We start from the raw sequence: 16,930 nt of genomic DNA, 5'->3' as shown, positions 1-16,930 counted from the left end.
CCGCACTCTCCCTTGTCGTACCACCATTTGTTTTTCAATTTGTCCAAGAGGCCTTGCTCATTCAGTTTTAACACTGCCAGGTTAACAGCATTTCTTGAAACGATAAAACATAACTTGTAAGAAAATGAACAGGTCCGTGAGAAATCTAATATAGGATATTAGTAAAGAATAGTGATTAATATCAATGGTTCATAAGGGGAGCACGGGAGGGACAAATTGGTAAAGAATTTCACTGGTGTGGAGGGATAGGAAGCATCTTTACAGCAAAGAAAACGTTATAAATATTAGAGAGGTGGCATGGAGGGTTACATTGCTTGTAACTGAAGTGTGCGGGATGGGGACATTCTGTCATTGCTGAACTAGAAATAAGAACATCCAGCATGCAGCTTAACATTCATCACAACTGACAGAGCAGCATATTAACTAGCAAAAAAGAGACATATATCAGTGTCGAAGTTAGAAGCAATGCAAAAGAGGGCACAAGGAAACAAAGTGGGGGGAGGAGAGATTGAAGGGAAAAGAGCAAAACAAACAGGGTTGGGGGGGCGAGAGTGCACATCAACATTCAAATGATTTACTGAAAGTGACTTTTATACCAATAAAAACCTTAAGAGAAAGAAGAAAGTAACACACACAAACCAGATACATCGGACACAACAGAAAATGACTGAACGTGTTGATCAAATTGAAATACTGTTCACTTAGTGATGCATTTGGAAACAAAAAGAAGAGTTAAAGAAAAAGAAAACGGCAAAAAAGAGACATCAGGGTAGGTGGAATACTATAACAACATGTAGCACATTGTTATAATATCCCACCCACCCTAATGCAGAGCCTTTCGGAGTGGCCACACCATAACCCTTAGAGTCGAGGTTTCCGCCCACTTTCATGGTGTCACAGGGTTTCCGTTGCTCTATGTATTCATTCATAGTAGACTCGAGAAGAAAGGCGAACTTTCCCTTCGACTTTCGTACCCGGGCAACCCCATCTGGTGTTGTTTTGGCAAACACCGAGGGCTCAGCCGATTTCATGTAAGACCACATTTTCTCATATACTGCTATTTTGGAGCGCTGCATTTGAGGACAGAGAGAAAAGACAAGAATGGTTAGCTTATGTGAACATCAAAAAATGATAAAAACACAGTCAAAGTGAACTTCTGTGGGTTTGAGTAAAGGAAAAGCTAGACATTTTACTGAATAAGCTTAGCTCCTGTCTTACAGGAGAATAACAATGTCAGTCCTACTTCTTTGTGAAGGCTTGAGGAGACTAGTTTTGGGACAGTTTAAAAGTGTTTGAGGGCAGGAGGTTTGATGTACTTCTCTTAAAAAAGTACTTTATATTACAGTTTTTCTCTGTCCCTTTGGTACATTTCTCAGATCAGAATTGAAATTCTCAAAACTACTTGTTCAATCTTCACATCATTGTGTCCTTTGTGCACATCAAAAAAGCAGTTTCTCATTTCTTTGAACAAGTTGCAAATGCTTTGGTACATCCATGAAAATGATTATGTACAATTCTGTGCTGTTTCCTACATTATCAAGTGCTTATGTCATGTTGATCAAATGTATTATAATGGATCTCTGAATAGTCTCACCCTCCACAACATTTAGGCATTAGTTGATTGCATAAGTCTTCACATGCAAAATGGTTGAACATGTTGTCAGAATATTTCAGTCATATTTCTGTACATTTCCATCAGACATTTTTTCTTTGTGCTATGCGCATTGTCTTTTTCTTTCTGTATTGCAATGACATGGTCTGTCAACAAATTAAAGTACAACCAGTAAAAGCGTAAATGTGAATCTTGTCCAGTCTCTTGCAATCAATCTCCCACATACACTAAGGTGTAACTTACAATTTACAGTAACTGTCATCAAAACTTTAGCCATAGAGTACATCAGAACGTCCCTCCAGAGTACACTGTTATATTGACAACATGACTAAGCAACTTGACTGTCTAATCCGTAAACAATGACACAAGGACTTGTCATTCTGATGGCACTGACATGTTCATTGACACAGATATTTACTATTGAGAGATGAACTAAGGGTTTTGAGCAAGACACTGGCTTTTGCAGGTAATCCATGGTGTTTTGCTATTTGTACGAATTGTTTTGAGAAATGCACTTACTGTTTTGCAAATGTCGAGGATGATTCGAGAAATGTACCAAAGCGACTGAGGAAAACTGTAACTTCTCAACATTTTAAGGAATGAAAACCCCATATCAACAAACAAAAGTAGTGATTTTTTCAAAATTCCAAGAGATCCTTCAAAACAACTCAAACAACCCAGTCTATCATGTCACACTGACATCACAGATGTGGTCAGGGTCTGAGTTGAATATATTTTTTCACATTTTAACACAGTTTTTATCAAAGTGGATTCAGCCTCTCCTTTTGTCAGCGGAGCAGCAAAGGTAGTGGGCTTTGTGCCAGCAGCCTGAAGTCTGACAATCTGGCAGCTCAGCAGAAGCAAAATGCAGGTCATGTTTGGTATCAATATTAACAGACTGAAGTGACCCCCTCCTCCTGTCAGTTTGAGCTCTGACCATCAGGCCACAGCAGGCGTCGTGAACATAAGGTTCCCTTTTTATTTATACTTTAATCAAAGCAGTGATTTTACACATCCACAATACTCAGCCAGTCTATTTGACTCAAGTGCTTTAACTATACTAGCCTGATGCGCAGTTTGATGGTCTTAAAATAAGTTGTTCAGTGATTGAAAAAACAGATTAACAACAGGAGAATACACTTTTTAATAAGATAGTTTTAGATTGACAACATTTTTTAGAAGCCATGTTCAGGCTTGATTTATCAGTGACAAGTTGTTTAAAAGTTGACTAGTTGTTTGTTATATTTTTATTTTGGCACATTCATTTAGGCTGATTTTCTATTTAAAATAATTTATGTTTGTCAGTTTTATTTAGTTGAGTTGTATTGATATATATTATGTTATTTATGAAATATGTGACAGATTTTCCATATAATTTACTAACTGTAGTCAGGAGACTGCATTTTAGACAGTTTTTAATTTACTCAAACATTATCGTTTTTTCATTATTTTTCGCAACACAGTTAAAACTAGGGTTGGTAGTCACGGAAAACTAGCATGAATTTGAATGTAGCATTTCCTCAGGACTCCGTCTAACTCCTCCCCCCCTCCCCTCGGAGCTCCTCCAAAACAACGCCCCCCCCCCTCACATGCACGAGTGCCACTGATTCGCGACCATATGATTTTTACTGATTCAAAACCGGTCCTCAGCACATCGTTTGTGTTTTACGTCAACTGATGTCTCACTCAGCGATAAGAAAACACCAAAACATTATCATAGTGAAAGTTAAAAACACAAACAAACATGAAATGTACGCTCTGCAGGAGGCGGGCAGAACGGCAGGGCAGGATTAGATTGGTTTCATAATTTGGCTCCTGATGGCAGGGATTGGTTGGTGTTTTCCCAGGTTTACTCTGGCTGTAGATAGAGGCTTTTTTTCACTCTTTTTTTAAGAACACATTATGTATTGATTGCTATCAGGACATACATTTGACTACCAACCCCAGCTTTAAGACGAACAAAGCCATGAGTAATTTGACACTATAATTTCTAAAAATATTAGTTCTATTAAAACATTATTTCTCCTTCACTTGTCAGACTCTCTCTCTCTGTAACGTCATTTTTGACCTGCTTCCTCTCAGACTGACGGCTTCACCTCTGTGGCTCGGTCAGCTGCCAGCTGGAGCGGCTACAGACATGCCGAGCTCAGTCCTGCTCTGACTCTTAGTGTGCTGCTAAAAATGGCCACAGAAAGGCTGATCGGCGGTCACCGAGGAGCTGGAGTACACAGCTGTCTACAATAGAGGGGCTGATGTAAACCGGGCTAATGTGACCTTCTGCTGGGAGCTTGATACACCTTATGGGAGGGAACTCTGGGTTGAAACTTTCCAGCATGAAGATATTTAATCAAAATTTTGTCATTTAGTTGATGTCTACTTCATTATTTTATCACACTCTTTCCTCTCGTATCGCTGCACTTGCCTCTGTTTGTATGTTTACCCTCCTTTGTGTTTGCGCGCCCCTCCATTTCTCACCTGTGTCTCGTAAGTCTCACCTGTGTCTGATTACCCTTTGTGTGTTAAGTAGCTGTGTCCTAATCCAGGGGCTGCATCCTTCAAAGGACGCATTTCAAGGCTAATTGCATCACAGTGGTGCGACAAGGCTGACCCATTTTGAAGGCTCCTTCAAACAGAGCCAACAAATGTGTCCTTCTTTTCCAGGGATGCATCCTTCGTGAAACAAGATGCACTGAGCCTATTAAAACAAGAGGGCAGACTTTCAAGGGGCTGCTGAATATTTCTCTACGTGTTAATATTTGGTTTCCACTCAGTAGAGTAACTAGCAATACAAATGTTGAAAATAAAATAAAAGGGGCTTGGAAACTATCTTAAAACTATTAGGCCAAGTTACGTGTTGTCAGTTATGTTAGCTAGTTAGCTGTAGGAAGGAACAGTCAGTGACACGAATAAGAAATCGTCCACAGACTACACTCCCTGGTTTCAGTTATACCATAGTAGTCTTCAAAGGCAACAAAAGACGCATTATTTGTATCCTGCGTCCTTTTAAGAATGCAGGCTCTGAATTAGGACAGAGTTCCTTCTTATAATAATCTTATAAGGCTTTTTTTTTTCGCAGGAACTTTACCCCGGAACTAGGGACTTTACCCCTGAACTACGTGCGTTTCGACCGGAGGAACCAGGTTCTAAATTTAGTTCAGGGGTAGATAATCTCCCCCCTGAAAAGCCCCTGCTGTGGTTGGTAGTACTTTTCAAAGGTCCTGGGACTTTCGGTTGAACGCAAAGGTGTTTGTGGAGTTAAGATAGTTATTGAAACACAGAGGGAGTTCCTGGGAATGCATACTAGTTTAGTTATTTATTAAGATTTCAAAATATGATTTAACCCTCCTGTTATGTTGCGAGTCAAATTGACCCTTTTTAAAGTTTATTTTAGGCAATATATGCCTTCCAAACCAGCTAACGGCAGCATAAAAATATGGGCAGCATGTGACAGAAGAGGTGTCGTGTTAATTTATCATTATCACTTCATAAAAAAAATAAAATCAAAATGTAAAATAAAATAAACTTAAATCTGTGTCATGTAAAACTATTGCATTTATTTTTAGGGCTTTCCAATTAATTTCAATGCAAAACGAGTGAGTTATCCTTATTGAACCATGATCTGTGAGAATTAAAAACACCAATGGACTAAATCTTGATTTAAATGGTCAGTAATGGAGTTAAAAATGAGATTTTAAAAAATGTGTATTGGGATTTTTTGCGGTTCTGTCACTTTTAGATCATTGAATATGCCCGGGTCAAATTGACCCAGGAACATTATTGCTGTTCCAAAGAAACAAACATAACAGGAGGGTTAATATAATTTCTCTTCTCCATACATCACTGGCCTGATTTGCACAATCTTTTCCCCGGGACTTCAGCCTGCTGACGAAACGCAGACAACAATGGGGGCAGAGGAACCCACCCTAGTTCAGGGTAAAGTAGTTCTGGGGGCTAAAAGACCCCAGAACTCTTGGTCGAAATGCACCTATAGGCTCTCAATGATATTTTCACCTTAATTGTTGGACATTGTATTTTGATTTCATCTAATTCATCACTGAGAGCCTTATGTTTCCTTTCTGTAACAATACAACTGTCTTGTAGTCTACATTCGGGTCCTCTTTCTTTGTGCTAAACCCTAATATAACAATTTACCTACTTATACTTTCCTTCAGGGGGATTTTTTCTCACAGTTGTTTTGGGGCAACAATGGATAGGTTCATTATCGCTCTGACAAAAGTGTGACACACTTGTATTTCTACTTAGAAAAACATCTTATTAGTAATTGACTGATGGCCACTGCACAGACAACATGCATCGCCCGAATTAGTGAATATTTTACTGAAAATGCTAATATGTATTCTATCAATAGAATGTTTTATTATTTCACCACACAACTGTACGTATGTTTTCTCTTCATAACTGTATTTGTTGTTGAAGAATCATGCCTGCATGACCGGTTTTATCCGGTTCGTATGAATGGAAAGTTGTCTGAGTCAGTCCCTCATCACATCTGGTCAGAGAAAATAAAGGCACACATCAGAGTGAATTGACAAACTATGTCAGTGTCAGTGTGTACTTCAGTGTTGTGTAAATAATTCACCGGAGATGTAATGGATTGCGGGCTCAGGCTGGTAAGTGAATCATTCTTGACATATGCATGATTTCAGTTCAGTTGAGTGTTCATGTAAACACTGTTAGCATGACAGTAACAGTTGATGACAGGCCTGACCACAGTATATAAGCAGCGATTCTTTTTCGGGGTTACACAAAGATGCAAGCTTGTCTGAAGCAGGTCAGTCGCCTGGTTTCAAATCTGTGAAGTTGCTCATACTCACAGAGTTGCAGATCTCACCAAAACAGCCAAGTTAAGAAGACAAATATTGATAAATTAATTGTATCTATGTCTTTTAGAACAACAGGCATCTTTTAACCGACAAACAGATCCTATTCTCTGGTCAGTGAGGGATTTGTGTCAAGGGCCCCTCATCCATTCTAGAAATAAACAGGTCTAGACTCAGTTCCCTCCAGCCACCACTTTATCTGTCGAATGACGACTGAAGGGCTGAGAGTGATTCACGTCCCTCTGTTCACATCTGTCATCCTGAAGCAGAGCCGGCAGGCTCAACAAAGTATCTGCAATCTTTCCGGTGTTTTACTTTTATTTGCATAGAAATCTAGGTTATATGCACCATGAAGTTTGTAATTAAAACTCATTTACGGCATGTTTGAGATCAGTGGAAACTAATTAATAAGGTAGCTAAATCATAGCATGGCCTGTTTGCTGCAGCTTTAATTAGAGTTGAAATCATCCCTAACACTTTGTAATTAAAGTCAACAGATACAACTCTTGTTTTCTTGTCTTACTTGAGCTTTTTTCCCACTTTTGCAGACATTACAAACTGACCATTTTAACACCAATGTATACAAACTACAGAATAATGACAGTGAGTTGTTAGTCTCAGACATAAACTGTATAGAGATGGAGAGCACAACCACTCTCCTGAATTGATGCCAAAACTTCTTGGAGCTCACCCTGGTGACTGGGTGCAGTGCAGGTCTTTAAGCCCGTCTCCCCCGTGTCAACAGACAGATGGATCATGTTGATTTGTAAGTTTTCACACTTCTGAACCTAAATGATCAACACAATTTGTCTTGGACATTTTCATTTTTTTTTATTAAGGGTGAAATATTTTCTTTTTAAAAAATGTAACATTTTAACATTTCTGTTACGTACACATTTTAAAAGTAAACTTAAGACTTACCCTTTTAATCTAGCTTTTAATTTGGAGTAGTTTAATTTTAGCCCTGGACTGCATTATCATTATTATTTTAATTATTTTAATTATTTTAATTATTCTTTTAATCATTGCTTTAACATTTATTTATCTTATTTATAAAAAATATGTATTTATATACAAAATTTAATTATTTATGTATATATGTATTTCTTGTGTTCATCTGATCTTGTTAACTCTACCTTATTTTTTAACTTTTCTTTCCACTCTTACTTATTTTATTAATTAATTTATTTTATTAATTTTTAAGCATTTTATTTATAATCATGCCTTTTAGAATTTTAACACTGCTGTTGTTTTCTGTCTCTCTGTCATTCTGTGAAGCACTTTGGGCTGCATGTTTTGATGTATGAAAGGTGCTATATGAATAAAGTTGAGTTGAGTACACATTAATCAAAGACACCTCCATATACAATTCAGTAAGTTTTAAAGGTGCTTCACAAAGCCTGATGAGCTGTTTATCTTTGCTTCTAGCATGTGAACTAAAGTAGGATAAGCTAACCACCCTGTAGTTCTCTCTTATGGAAGACTGGGAAGTGAATCGACATTTTTCCTTGATCCAGATCTAGATTTTTTTTTAATACTACACTGACAAATCTTTAGCAAGATATGAAAACAATTTCCATTATGTACTGATCTTAAACACATGTATTTGATCTAGCTTCAAAAATAAATTGAAAAGCTGAAATGCTATAACTCAAAGGCTTTCTAAAACTTTGAAATGTATGCTCCTAAATAAAATCATCATATATCATGTGCATTGTGGAGACTGTATGATCTAGATGAAGTGATGCGCCTCTTTATACATCTCTCTGCATAGGTATTTACAGCTCTTATTCATCATTAGCTTCAAATCATCACACTTCAACAACCCTGGCTCCTCTGCTCTGACATTTCCAGTTAGAGGAAGAAAGGCAGAATATTTGTCACTCAGGATGAAGTCACTGCATGCCTGTCAATTATCTCCTCTGGAGCACCTTTGACTAATCACATCCTGCCAAATGACAGTGAGGATTAGCGCATCCTTAGCTGCTCATGGAGCAGCTTCTAATGTAATGATTCACCACCAAGTCTCAAAAATCACTAATTTAATGAAGTGGGTATAAGAACATGTCAAAGGAATATTTCTAGGGTTTTTGCATGTAGCTGTTGATATCTTGAATATTTACCCCATCATCTTCTTCATCATCATTCCTGATTGCAAAATAAACTTGTGTTCAAGAAGCTAATGTGGTAAACAGAGAAAGTAAAATTTGCAAACAAGACAAATCTAACAAACTTTAATGTAACATTACCTATAGATAGACAGGGCTCTCAAGTTTTGAACTCAGTTCAGAGGGAGATTTTGGCAGCAGATTGTATCCTCTCATTATAGTCATTATTCAGATTTATATAGGCTATGTTTTGTTCCTTTACCTCGACAATTTAGACTGCTCTCTCTCTCTTATTATCTCCATAGATCTCTTTATTTTTGTGAAAAAGTAGTAATTTTGTTCAGTAAATAGCCAACAGATCAATTGACTAGATGACATTTATTATGGGTTTCCCACGTCTTTTCACCTCGTAAGTTAGTCTGCATTGCACATACTTTTCTTTGGAACGTAACATTGTTGCGTTGTTTTACCCGGATATAGTGATGCTATTTCTTGATTGGCTGTTGGGTAGCTATAGTTCTTTCTTTATTTTGATTAGCTGGTGCGTGGCGAGCTCCTTCTGAACTCTACGGGGGACCCACTTGATTTCTACCTGTTCCACAGTTTAAAGAAAAGCAGCGCAACTTGGTGGACATTGTCCCAGTAATTATTCTGCGTGAGAAATACAAAGTGTGGCAGTTGAAATGCATGTGTCTCACGCCCAATGCGTGGGACTTGAGAGCCCTGGGTAGATGTTCTGATATTGTTTTATTTATTCTTGTACTGATTCTGATTCCTATACCTATGGTAGTGGTTAGCAAGATTTCTTTTTTTAACAGCTAAACACCAAAAATTCTGTTTAGATGCGATAATTATTGTTTTAATTTTTACATAGCCTGACTCTGAAATTATCCTTATCTCATATCTCCCAGTTAAGCTATTACAAGCTAAGCTAAATTTAGCAATGCTATCTGGCCAAAAAGCGTCAAAGAAAACTCAGAATTTCAAGCATAGAACTAATTGCTTTGTGTTTTCCTTTTCCTATCTTTAAACAAAAACATTTACAGAATATAGAGTGAGTTGAGAAAACACTGATGGCTAACATTTTTCTAGTTTGGCTACTGTTTCCCTCTTTGCTAGAAGTGCACTGTTATTGAATATGGTCCCATTTTTTAATTGCGTTCTTATTTCATGCTCTAAAACAGTAGCTGCATGTGGCCTCAATTATATCACCTTTGTATATACTTATTTATTTATTATTTAAAAGGACCATGCATATTAATTAACACTTCTGTAAATATGCCAGAGTTAGCCAAGAGGCTAGTTTACATCCGTAGTCTCCTGCCAGATGTTAAAAAGGCTCCCTAAACTTCTGTTTAAGTGGAGACAAAATCTGTGAACTCTTAGGGGGACAGTAAATAATGTACAACCATTTAACTCTGTTTTTAAGGGTCTGTTTATAAGCTTGCATGCTTTTTAGTTTTTATTTTATCGCTCCATTTTGCTTTGCACTTCTTGTTTTTATTGCCCACTGTGAAGCACTTTGTTATCTGTATTGAAAAGTGCTTTATATAAATAAAGCATTATAATTATTATTAAAAAAGATATATTTCTATATATTTCAAACAACTGTAGAAATAGCTTCCCCCTGAAAGAATTTTGAACATTATTACACAATAACAGAGAAGAAAACTTCATAAAGAGCATCATTAAATGCATGACTTCCCTCTGAATGTCATATAATAGGCTATGCAGAACATCCTACAAGAAATTTTGAAATTGTATAATCAGTACATTTTATTGCTGGCTCATTCTGTTGATGAAATGCTGCACTCAAATGGATTCTCTCTCTCTCTCTCCAGAAAAATATCATATTTTCTGAGGAGCCACATTTTTTAAAGTAATGTTTTAAAGCACTGCAGTGCAGGAGCCAGAGTTACAGATGACCTCCTACACACCGATCACGGTGATTGCTCCATTTCAATGCTTTTAGACCTCAGCGGGGCTCGGCACAGCGGACCAGGCCGTTCTGCTTGAACGCCTTCATAAACGAGTCGGTCACAGAAACATTACACATGTCTGCGCTCGGTCACATCCCTGCAAAATCCTTCCTCTCTGCTATTAACCACACAAACAAGAAGGAAAGTCTTTCATCCTAAAGCCAGAAACATTACTGACATGGTTTCCCTTGGTTTTATCTGCTTTACCCCCTGAGAGATATGCTTTTATTGCCCCAGCCAGAAAGCTAGCGCTGAGTGTTAAACGGAGCAAATAACTGAACCCAGCAGACGGAAACATGCTGTTCTACCCCTGCTGATTGTAGCGTATGTACACAAGCTGTGTGTAAATCTCAGAAGAGTATGTAAGAGTTGTACAATGTGATTTCACAAGTCCCTGTGGACTGAGGCAGAGTCTAGAGCCAGCACCGAGTTCTAACTGAGTCCAGGGTTTGTATTTATCAAATGTCTCAGACTCACTCGAGGCGATCACACCAAGAGACGGACTGCAACCAAAAATAGACACAGCTCAGAGCTGGACGTTGGATGTGAATGACATTTCCATTTCCGAGAAATAGGATGTCGTCTTTAGATTTCAGTTCTGTGACAGAAGCCCACAAATTGGAAATATAATGACATCTTCTAGTTCTGCTTGAAAGTTTGTTTTTCTATTTTCTAAAGTTTCAGACCCATAGACAGAAGCAGCCTGATAATCAGACTGAACCGTCATTTCCCATCATTCTTTAAGAAAGGCTGGACAAGTCAAAGATGTGGGCAGTTAAACAACAGCGACATAATCTGACACAGAACTTAAATCAATATCTACACATGTCTCAAAAACGATTTACTCATTTTAAGACCTACAAACGTTGACATTTTTAAACCTGTTTTTCTGAATGGCTTACACCAACTTAAACACTGTTTTAAAGACTGCTGCCTTATGATAACACTTTTATGCACTGTGCAGCATTGATGAGAATACTTTTTGCTTTGGCAGCACTGTGTGGCAAAAATAGAAGTTAATCTGCGTGTAAGTGGAGGCGCAGATAGGCTAATCAGAGTTTGCTTTGTGACTGGTTGGATTTATCATTTCTGTGGCCAGACAGTTTAAAAACTTTTGATTTTGATGGAGAGACAGGAAGTGAATTTAGTGGACAAAGTGGATTAAAGCTGATAACAGGCATGGTTATAATATTTATAATTATGATTTAGGCTTTGTGGGAGTTGGAGCACAACTGATGTTCTGCTCTGGAAAGCTTATCTTGGATTTCCATCCCAGAGCAACAACTTTTAAGTCCTTTTTAAACACACTGAGCAGCTCTGTTTAAAGATATACTGAATTAATCCAGAGTAGCTGTATTATTAGTACTTTGAAAGTGCTGTATCAGGGAAAAAAGATCCTCGAGACATTCTTTTATTGATTATTCATTTGATTCATTACCTGGAATGTAATAAATCAAAAGCCCACAGAAAACCTCTGGAGACTCTCCAGCTCAGTACTCGGCCAACATTAACTACTGTTAAAGCGAACCTTGTTATGCAGTGACAGCATGGACGGCTGCCAGCTGAGACACTCACCCTAAAGAACTCCTTGGTCGAGCCTGAGTCTAACGTCCCATAGGCGATCTCCGTCTGCTTGGCTAGGTCCTCGGCACTCTCGATGGGAGATACCATCCTCTCCACTGTGAGGAAGGCAGCCAGGTTAGCTGTGTAGGAGGAGATGATGATGAGGGTGAAGAACCACCACACTCCTCCGACGATGCGTCCCGACAGAGACCTGAGAGCAGGAGAGAGAGCAGACACAGGGACATGAGAGCAGCGTGCTCTGATCTACACACAGAGGGGAGGAATGGCTGTTTGCCTTTGTGTCTGTGGTGCTGGACTCCTTAATCTGGGGAGTGTAATGAGGAGACATTGTCTAGTTTACCAGTTTCCAGATGAGAACTGCAATATAATCTGCAAGTCCCTGGTGCTGCACACTAACACTTAAATCCACTTAAGTGAAGTATCATTAACTCAATATAACTGCCATTACAGCTGATGAAAAGTTATAATAAGCCTCATTAAGTCAGTATAACTGTCCACATTCATTTTGGAGCTTATTCGGGTGAGCAAGCATCTTACATAGACAAAATTCTTGGCCCAAATCTGTCTCCAGAATCAAACTAGACCTGTTCAAGATGTGCCTGAATCTGTCCACGAATACCTGCGTTTTTCCACAGCTTTGTGATGCATGTTTTATGTTTTTTTTTGTAAAAAAAGCATGTCCTGGTCTTCAGCTACTCTAAATAGACTGATGTTTCAGAAGGTACGGTATGAAGCTCTGTTATCTCTTTGTTTAAGCTGCAGCCTGTGTTCAGAGTTGAGGCGTTTGTACATTTGAATGTACTTTTTCTGCTGTAACATGTTCCGCTCTCTGACACAAACTCAGACTGAACAGGACAGAAACAGCACCATGACACTCTGTCTCTTACTGAAGTCTGGGAGTGATGAACCATACCGGTCTGTCACACTGATACTTCCATCCTGCTCACTGGTCCTTGACCAATTCTTCAGTTTCCACATCAGTGTTGAGGCTTTGATTTTAAATCTGTGTCTCGTAGTGCAACCCTGGGTTCATATATTTAAATTAAACTTTTCTCTCTGGTACCATCCCAAACTTTTTTTTCCCATCAGACACATATTCCACTCACTCTGTTGCTCTCAGACAAACTCGGATTTAACGTTTCAAACCATCAGCCATTCTCACTGCACCACTGCAATGCAGATGTACTGGGCGCAATATATCGTTTTTAAGAGCATATTTATGTATTTATGCTATCCTTGTGGCACTTTCAAGCTGTAAATATTGTGTTTGTCCTTCACAGATTCAATAAAATCTGCAGATACTCCCACTCCATCATCAATGTTGCAGACAGGCTGTAATTCCAGGTGGATTTTGTTGAAGTTTTATCTATAAATGGCTTTTATTTGTGGGAAATGTCAACACTGACTTCACATTGAGGTCACTGAGATGGTCCAAACCAAGCGGCAACCTCCCGTCTAATAATATGAGTCCAAGTGCTAAAAACTGCAGTTCATCGAGGATCCGCAAGTACCGGAAACCACGTACACACCAATTCTAAAAATCCGATCTTTACAGCAGAAATAAACATGTTTACAGCCTGGTACAAAAGACGAGTGTTGTCTGGATAGCTCTTTTTTCGATTGGCACACACTGTATGGGGAGTGGATTTTTTTCTAACGCGGCAATATCAGAGCTATTGAGATTACGAGTCTTCCAATGAGAGGCACAGCTGACTTGACTGACAGGCGGGAACACTGTAGCTGTTGGCTAGGAGGCTCAAACCCCGCCTCTTTATGTCACAATCACTCAACAGCAGCAATATGGCTGCCGCTGCCGATTAGCCTGAAAACAGCGCTTCAGAAACAGATGGGTGACATCACGGATACTACGTCCATATTTTATACAGTCTATGGTCCAAACACAGATGAGCTACAGGCTACAGAAGGTATGATGATGGTACAGACACCAGAAAATATACCCCATCTCCTCCTGGTGACTGCATTGATCTGGAAACTGCTGTAGGGAGATGTTGAACTGTTCAGTGAACTTATAGAATCAGCAGTTTCAATTCAAAAACCTCATGTAGAAATAAGTTCCCTCATTTGCTGCTTAATTGATTTTGGTCACTGATATATTACACTGCAGAAGCATCTCTCTCTATACTTCTTGGAAGCCTGGCTCATCTACAGTTCTGGGTATCAGAGCGTGTATTTAACCTGCGACATAAGCACTGTCTGATGCAGATATCATGCATCTGAATCTGCCTATAAAAGCACTTATACTGCTGGCGTCCTGATGAGCAGTTAGGAATCGGTTATATACGTAAACACAAAACCTTTCAGATGCATTAGTCACTCACTGTCTCTCCCTTGGAGACTACACCATGGTCTCTTTCAAGCGTTGTTTTTTCCTCATGAATAATCATGTTTTTAGTGTTTTAATTAATAATGCGCAGAAATTGATGCATGCCACTCATCCCTATGCATGCAATGTTTCTTGTTTTGACTGATAATTAAAGAGGTCTGTGTGGTTGACTTGAAATGAAAAAAAAAAACCTGAAAGAAAGCTAAAAGTCCCTGTTCCAAAAAAAATTTAAAACGTGTTTCTCAGCAGAACATCATTAATCACTTCACTGACTGTTGGATTAATTAGAAATCGTAGAAAATGCAATCCTTGAATGTCATTAATTCATTGCTTTTTCATCAGGTTCTTTAATTCTTCCAAAGTCCTGGATGAGAGGGATCCTTGAAGAAGATGAGAGGTCAGGAACACCACGACAGTGATGAGTAAAGAGATGGATGGATAAATGGATGGATGAATAAATTCATGGAGGGCTTGACTGTGTGGCCATAGTGTTTAGAAAACACATAATGCCGTCACGGTGCTGCACAAAATGCATTATATGCACCAAGTTGATGACCGTAAAATGAGACACGCAGCAAAAACACGGTAGCCCTCCAAGAGTCATGAGGAATCAAAGCAGCTGCTCTGAGTGAAATGTAATGACCCCTGTGCATTTTACAGCCCTCAGCATGGTGGATATAAGTTATTTTGTGGATGCAAAGCATCTCTGCCAGCATGCAGCTTGAAAACAAATGGATGCACAATGACAGTGAAAAATAAAATGGGAGGGAAATGCAGTGAAGAGAGGCATGAGGTCAGGTGGACAGCAGCAAAGCTCAAAATAACCTATATGCACCATGGCAAGATGGAGATGAAGCTGAGCGTGGGACCATAAAATGCAAAGAGATGAAGAGGACAACTGAAAGGTGGTGGAGAGTGAATACAACAACCAACCTTGGTGAGATATCGCATCCTTGCTGCATGAAGGCGCCCAAGGAGAACCACAGGCTATTAAAAATCCCAAAGTCGTTTGGAGGGTCTGGGGGGCTCTGAGGGTCTTTGACCTCATCGTTCTCATCCAGATGCCACTCATACGGGCTGAAGCGGCTCACCAGGAAGAGCACCACGCTCACTCCGATATAGGCAAAAACTATACACATCCAAATCTCATAGGCCAGAGGGTCCAGGAAGGAAAACACCCCTGGCTTGGACTTTTGAGGCTTCTTTATCATAATGGAGATTCCAAGGCTCATAAAGGGCTTAGAGAAGTCTATCACCTCTTCTCTGACCAATGTTATCGTTAGCGGAGCCACAGCTATGTCAGCTCTCTGTGGAAACAGGCACAAAGGGGGTTAGTCTTACAGAAGAAACTAACATGAAGTGAAATACTGATCCATTTAAAGCACAACTGTGGAATATAGAAGAAATGTGATTAGAAAATTATTTTTATTGGTTAATATAGGCCTCAAGATACATGATTTGGTAATGCTGCCAGTTGAAGAGACAGTAAAGAAAGAGGCTTGTTGAAATCATCACTTTCATGAACATTACAACAAATTAAAAGATTAATTTTTATAAAAGAGAATTAAGAACAGTAAAAACATGACTTGCTGCTGTACATAAGCTATGCTTGTAGTAAAGAGTTAGCTTGTTTTGGTGTAAGAATTCCTTCACAAACATCTCCATCACTCCAAAACAAATGGATCTGGATATTCAAACCAGTCAAAACTCTAAAAGAAGGAAATTCAAGGTTAGAAAATTGGTCTTTCCAATAACGTTCTTCCTACAGGGTGTCCTGAGGGGTGTTGAGGGGGCTGTGAGCGGAGCAGCCTACATAATTGAAGTTGTGTTGGCTTTTTTCTATCAATCATTTCCTCGTATTTGGAGGACAAAAGCAGCTAAAACAATGGCTTGTAGTAGGAAGTGGGTGTTTCCTCAAGCATGAATTTTCATGCAAAATCAATGACTGCTATAACTTGCTATTGTTGCTATTTCTGCTGTGTGATAGACAGTTTGGTCAATCCATGGTGAGTAAAAATGTCATGAAATGTCAAAATCAACCTACATTCTACTATCTTATTGCTCTAATTACAGGAGGTTTGTACTTTCACAGAGTCAAACCATGACTATTCACATACGTCACACTGCCTTATAATCACATATGCATGACCAGGCATTCAGTGTCTTAAGTGAATTCATGGAGTAAACAGATTGGAGAAATGCAGCAGCTTGGAACATACTGAATAGCAGACCTGCACTGAAGCCTGCAGGAGGGAATCTGCCATTTGAAAGTGAGTCACTCAGTATTTGTGTTGGCTAAAGTCTTTGTCTCTGTCCAAATCTCCTCCATGAATTAAGCAGAGGGTTGGAAAGACAGAGGTGGAGGAGCTTATGTAAGCAGTCCATGAAATGTGAATCAGCCTGTTAAATTCCCCTACATCAGATCCTCTGCAACGCCTGACAGGCTCATCAATTATCAGCTC

At 39.0% G+C, this 16,930-nt stretch overlaps 1 protein-coding gene across 1 annotated transcript in view; it reads right to left on the bottom strand.

Moving 5' to 3' along the window:
- Positions 1-16,930, bottom strand: part of gria3a (glutamate receptor, ionotropic, AMPA 3a) — a 106,865-nt gene that overhangs the window by 9,225 nt on the left and 80,710 nt on the right. The window contains exons 10-12 of the mRNA XM_034684141.1: positions 15,402-15,775; positions 12,116-12,314; positions 823-1,070 (exon numbers count right to left, since the gene is read on the bottom strand). Coding sequence (XP_034540032.1) covers positions 823-1,070; positions 12,116-12,314; positions 15,402-15,775 — 821 coding nt within the window. The remainder of the gene's footprint in view (positions 1-822; positions 1,071-12,115; positions 12,315-15,401; positions 15,776-16,930) is intronic.

This window comes from Notolabrus celidotus, chromosome 5 (genome assembly GCF_009762535.1).
Source record: "Notolabrus celidotus isolate fNotCel1 chromosome 5, fNotCel1.pri, whole genome shotgun sequence".
Taxonomy (NCBI): Eukaryota; Metazoa; Chordata; class Actinopteri; order Labriformes; family Labridae; genus Notolabrus; species Notolabrus celidotus.
The sequence above is the reverse complement of the archived record's forward strand: the minus strand, read 5'-3'. Positions and strand labels throughout refer to the sequence as shown.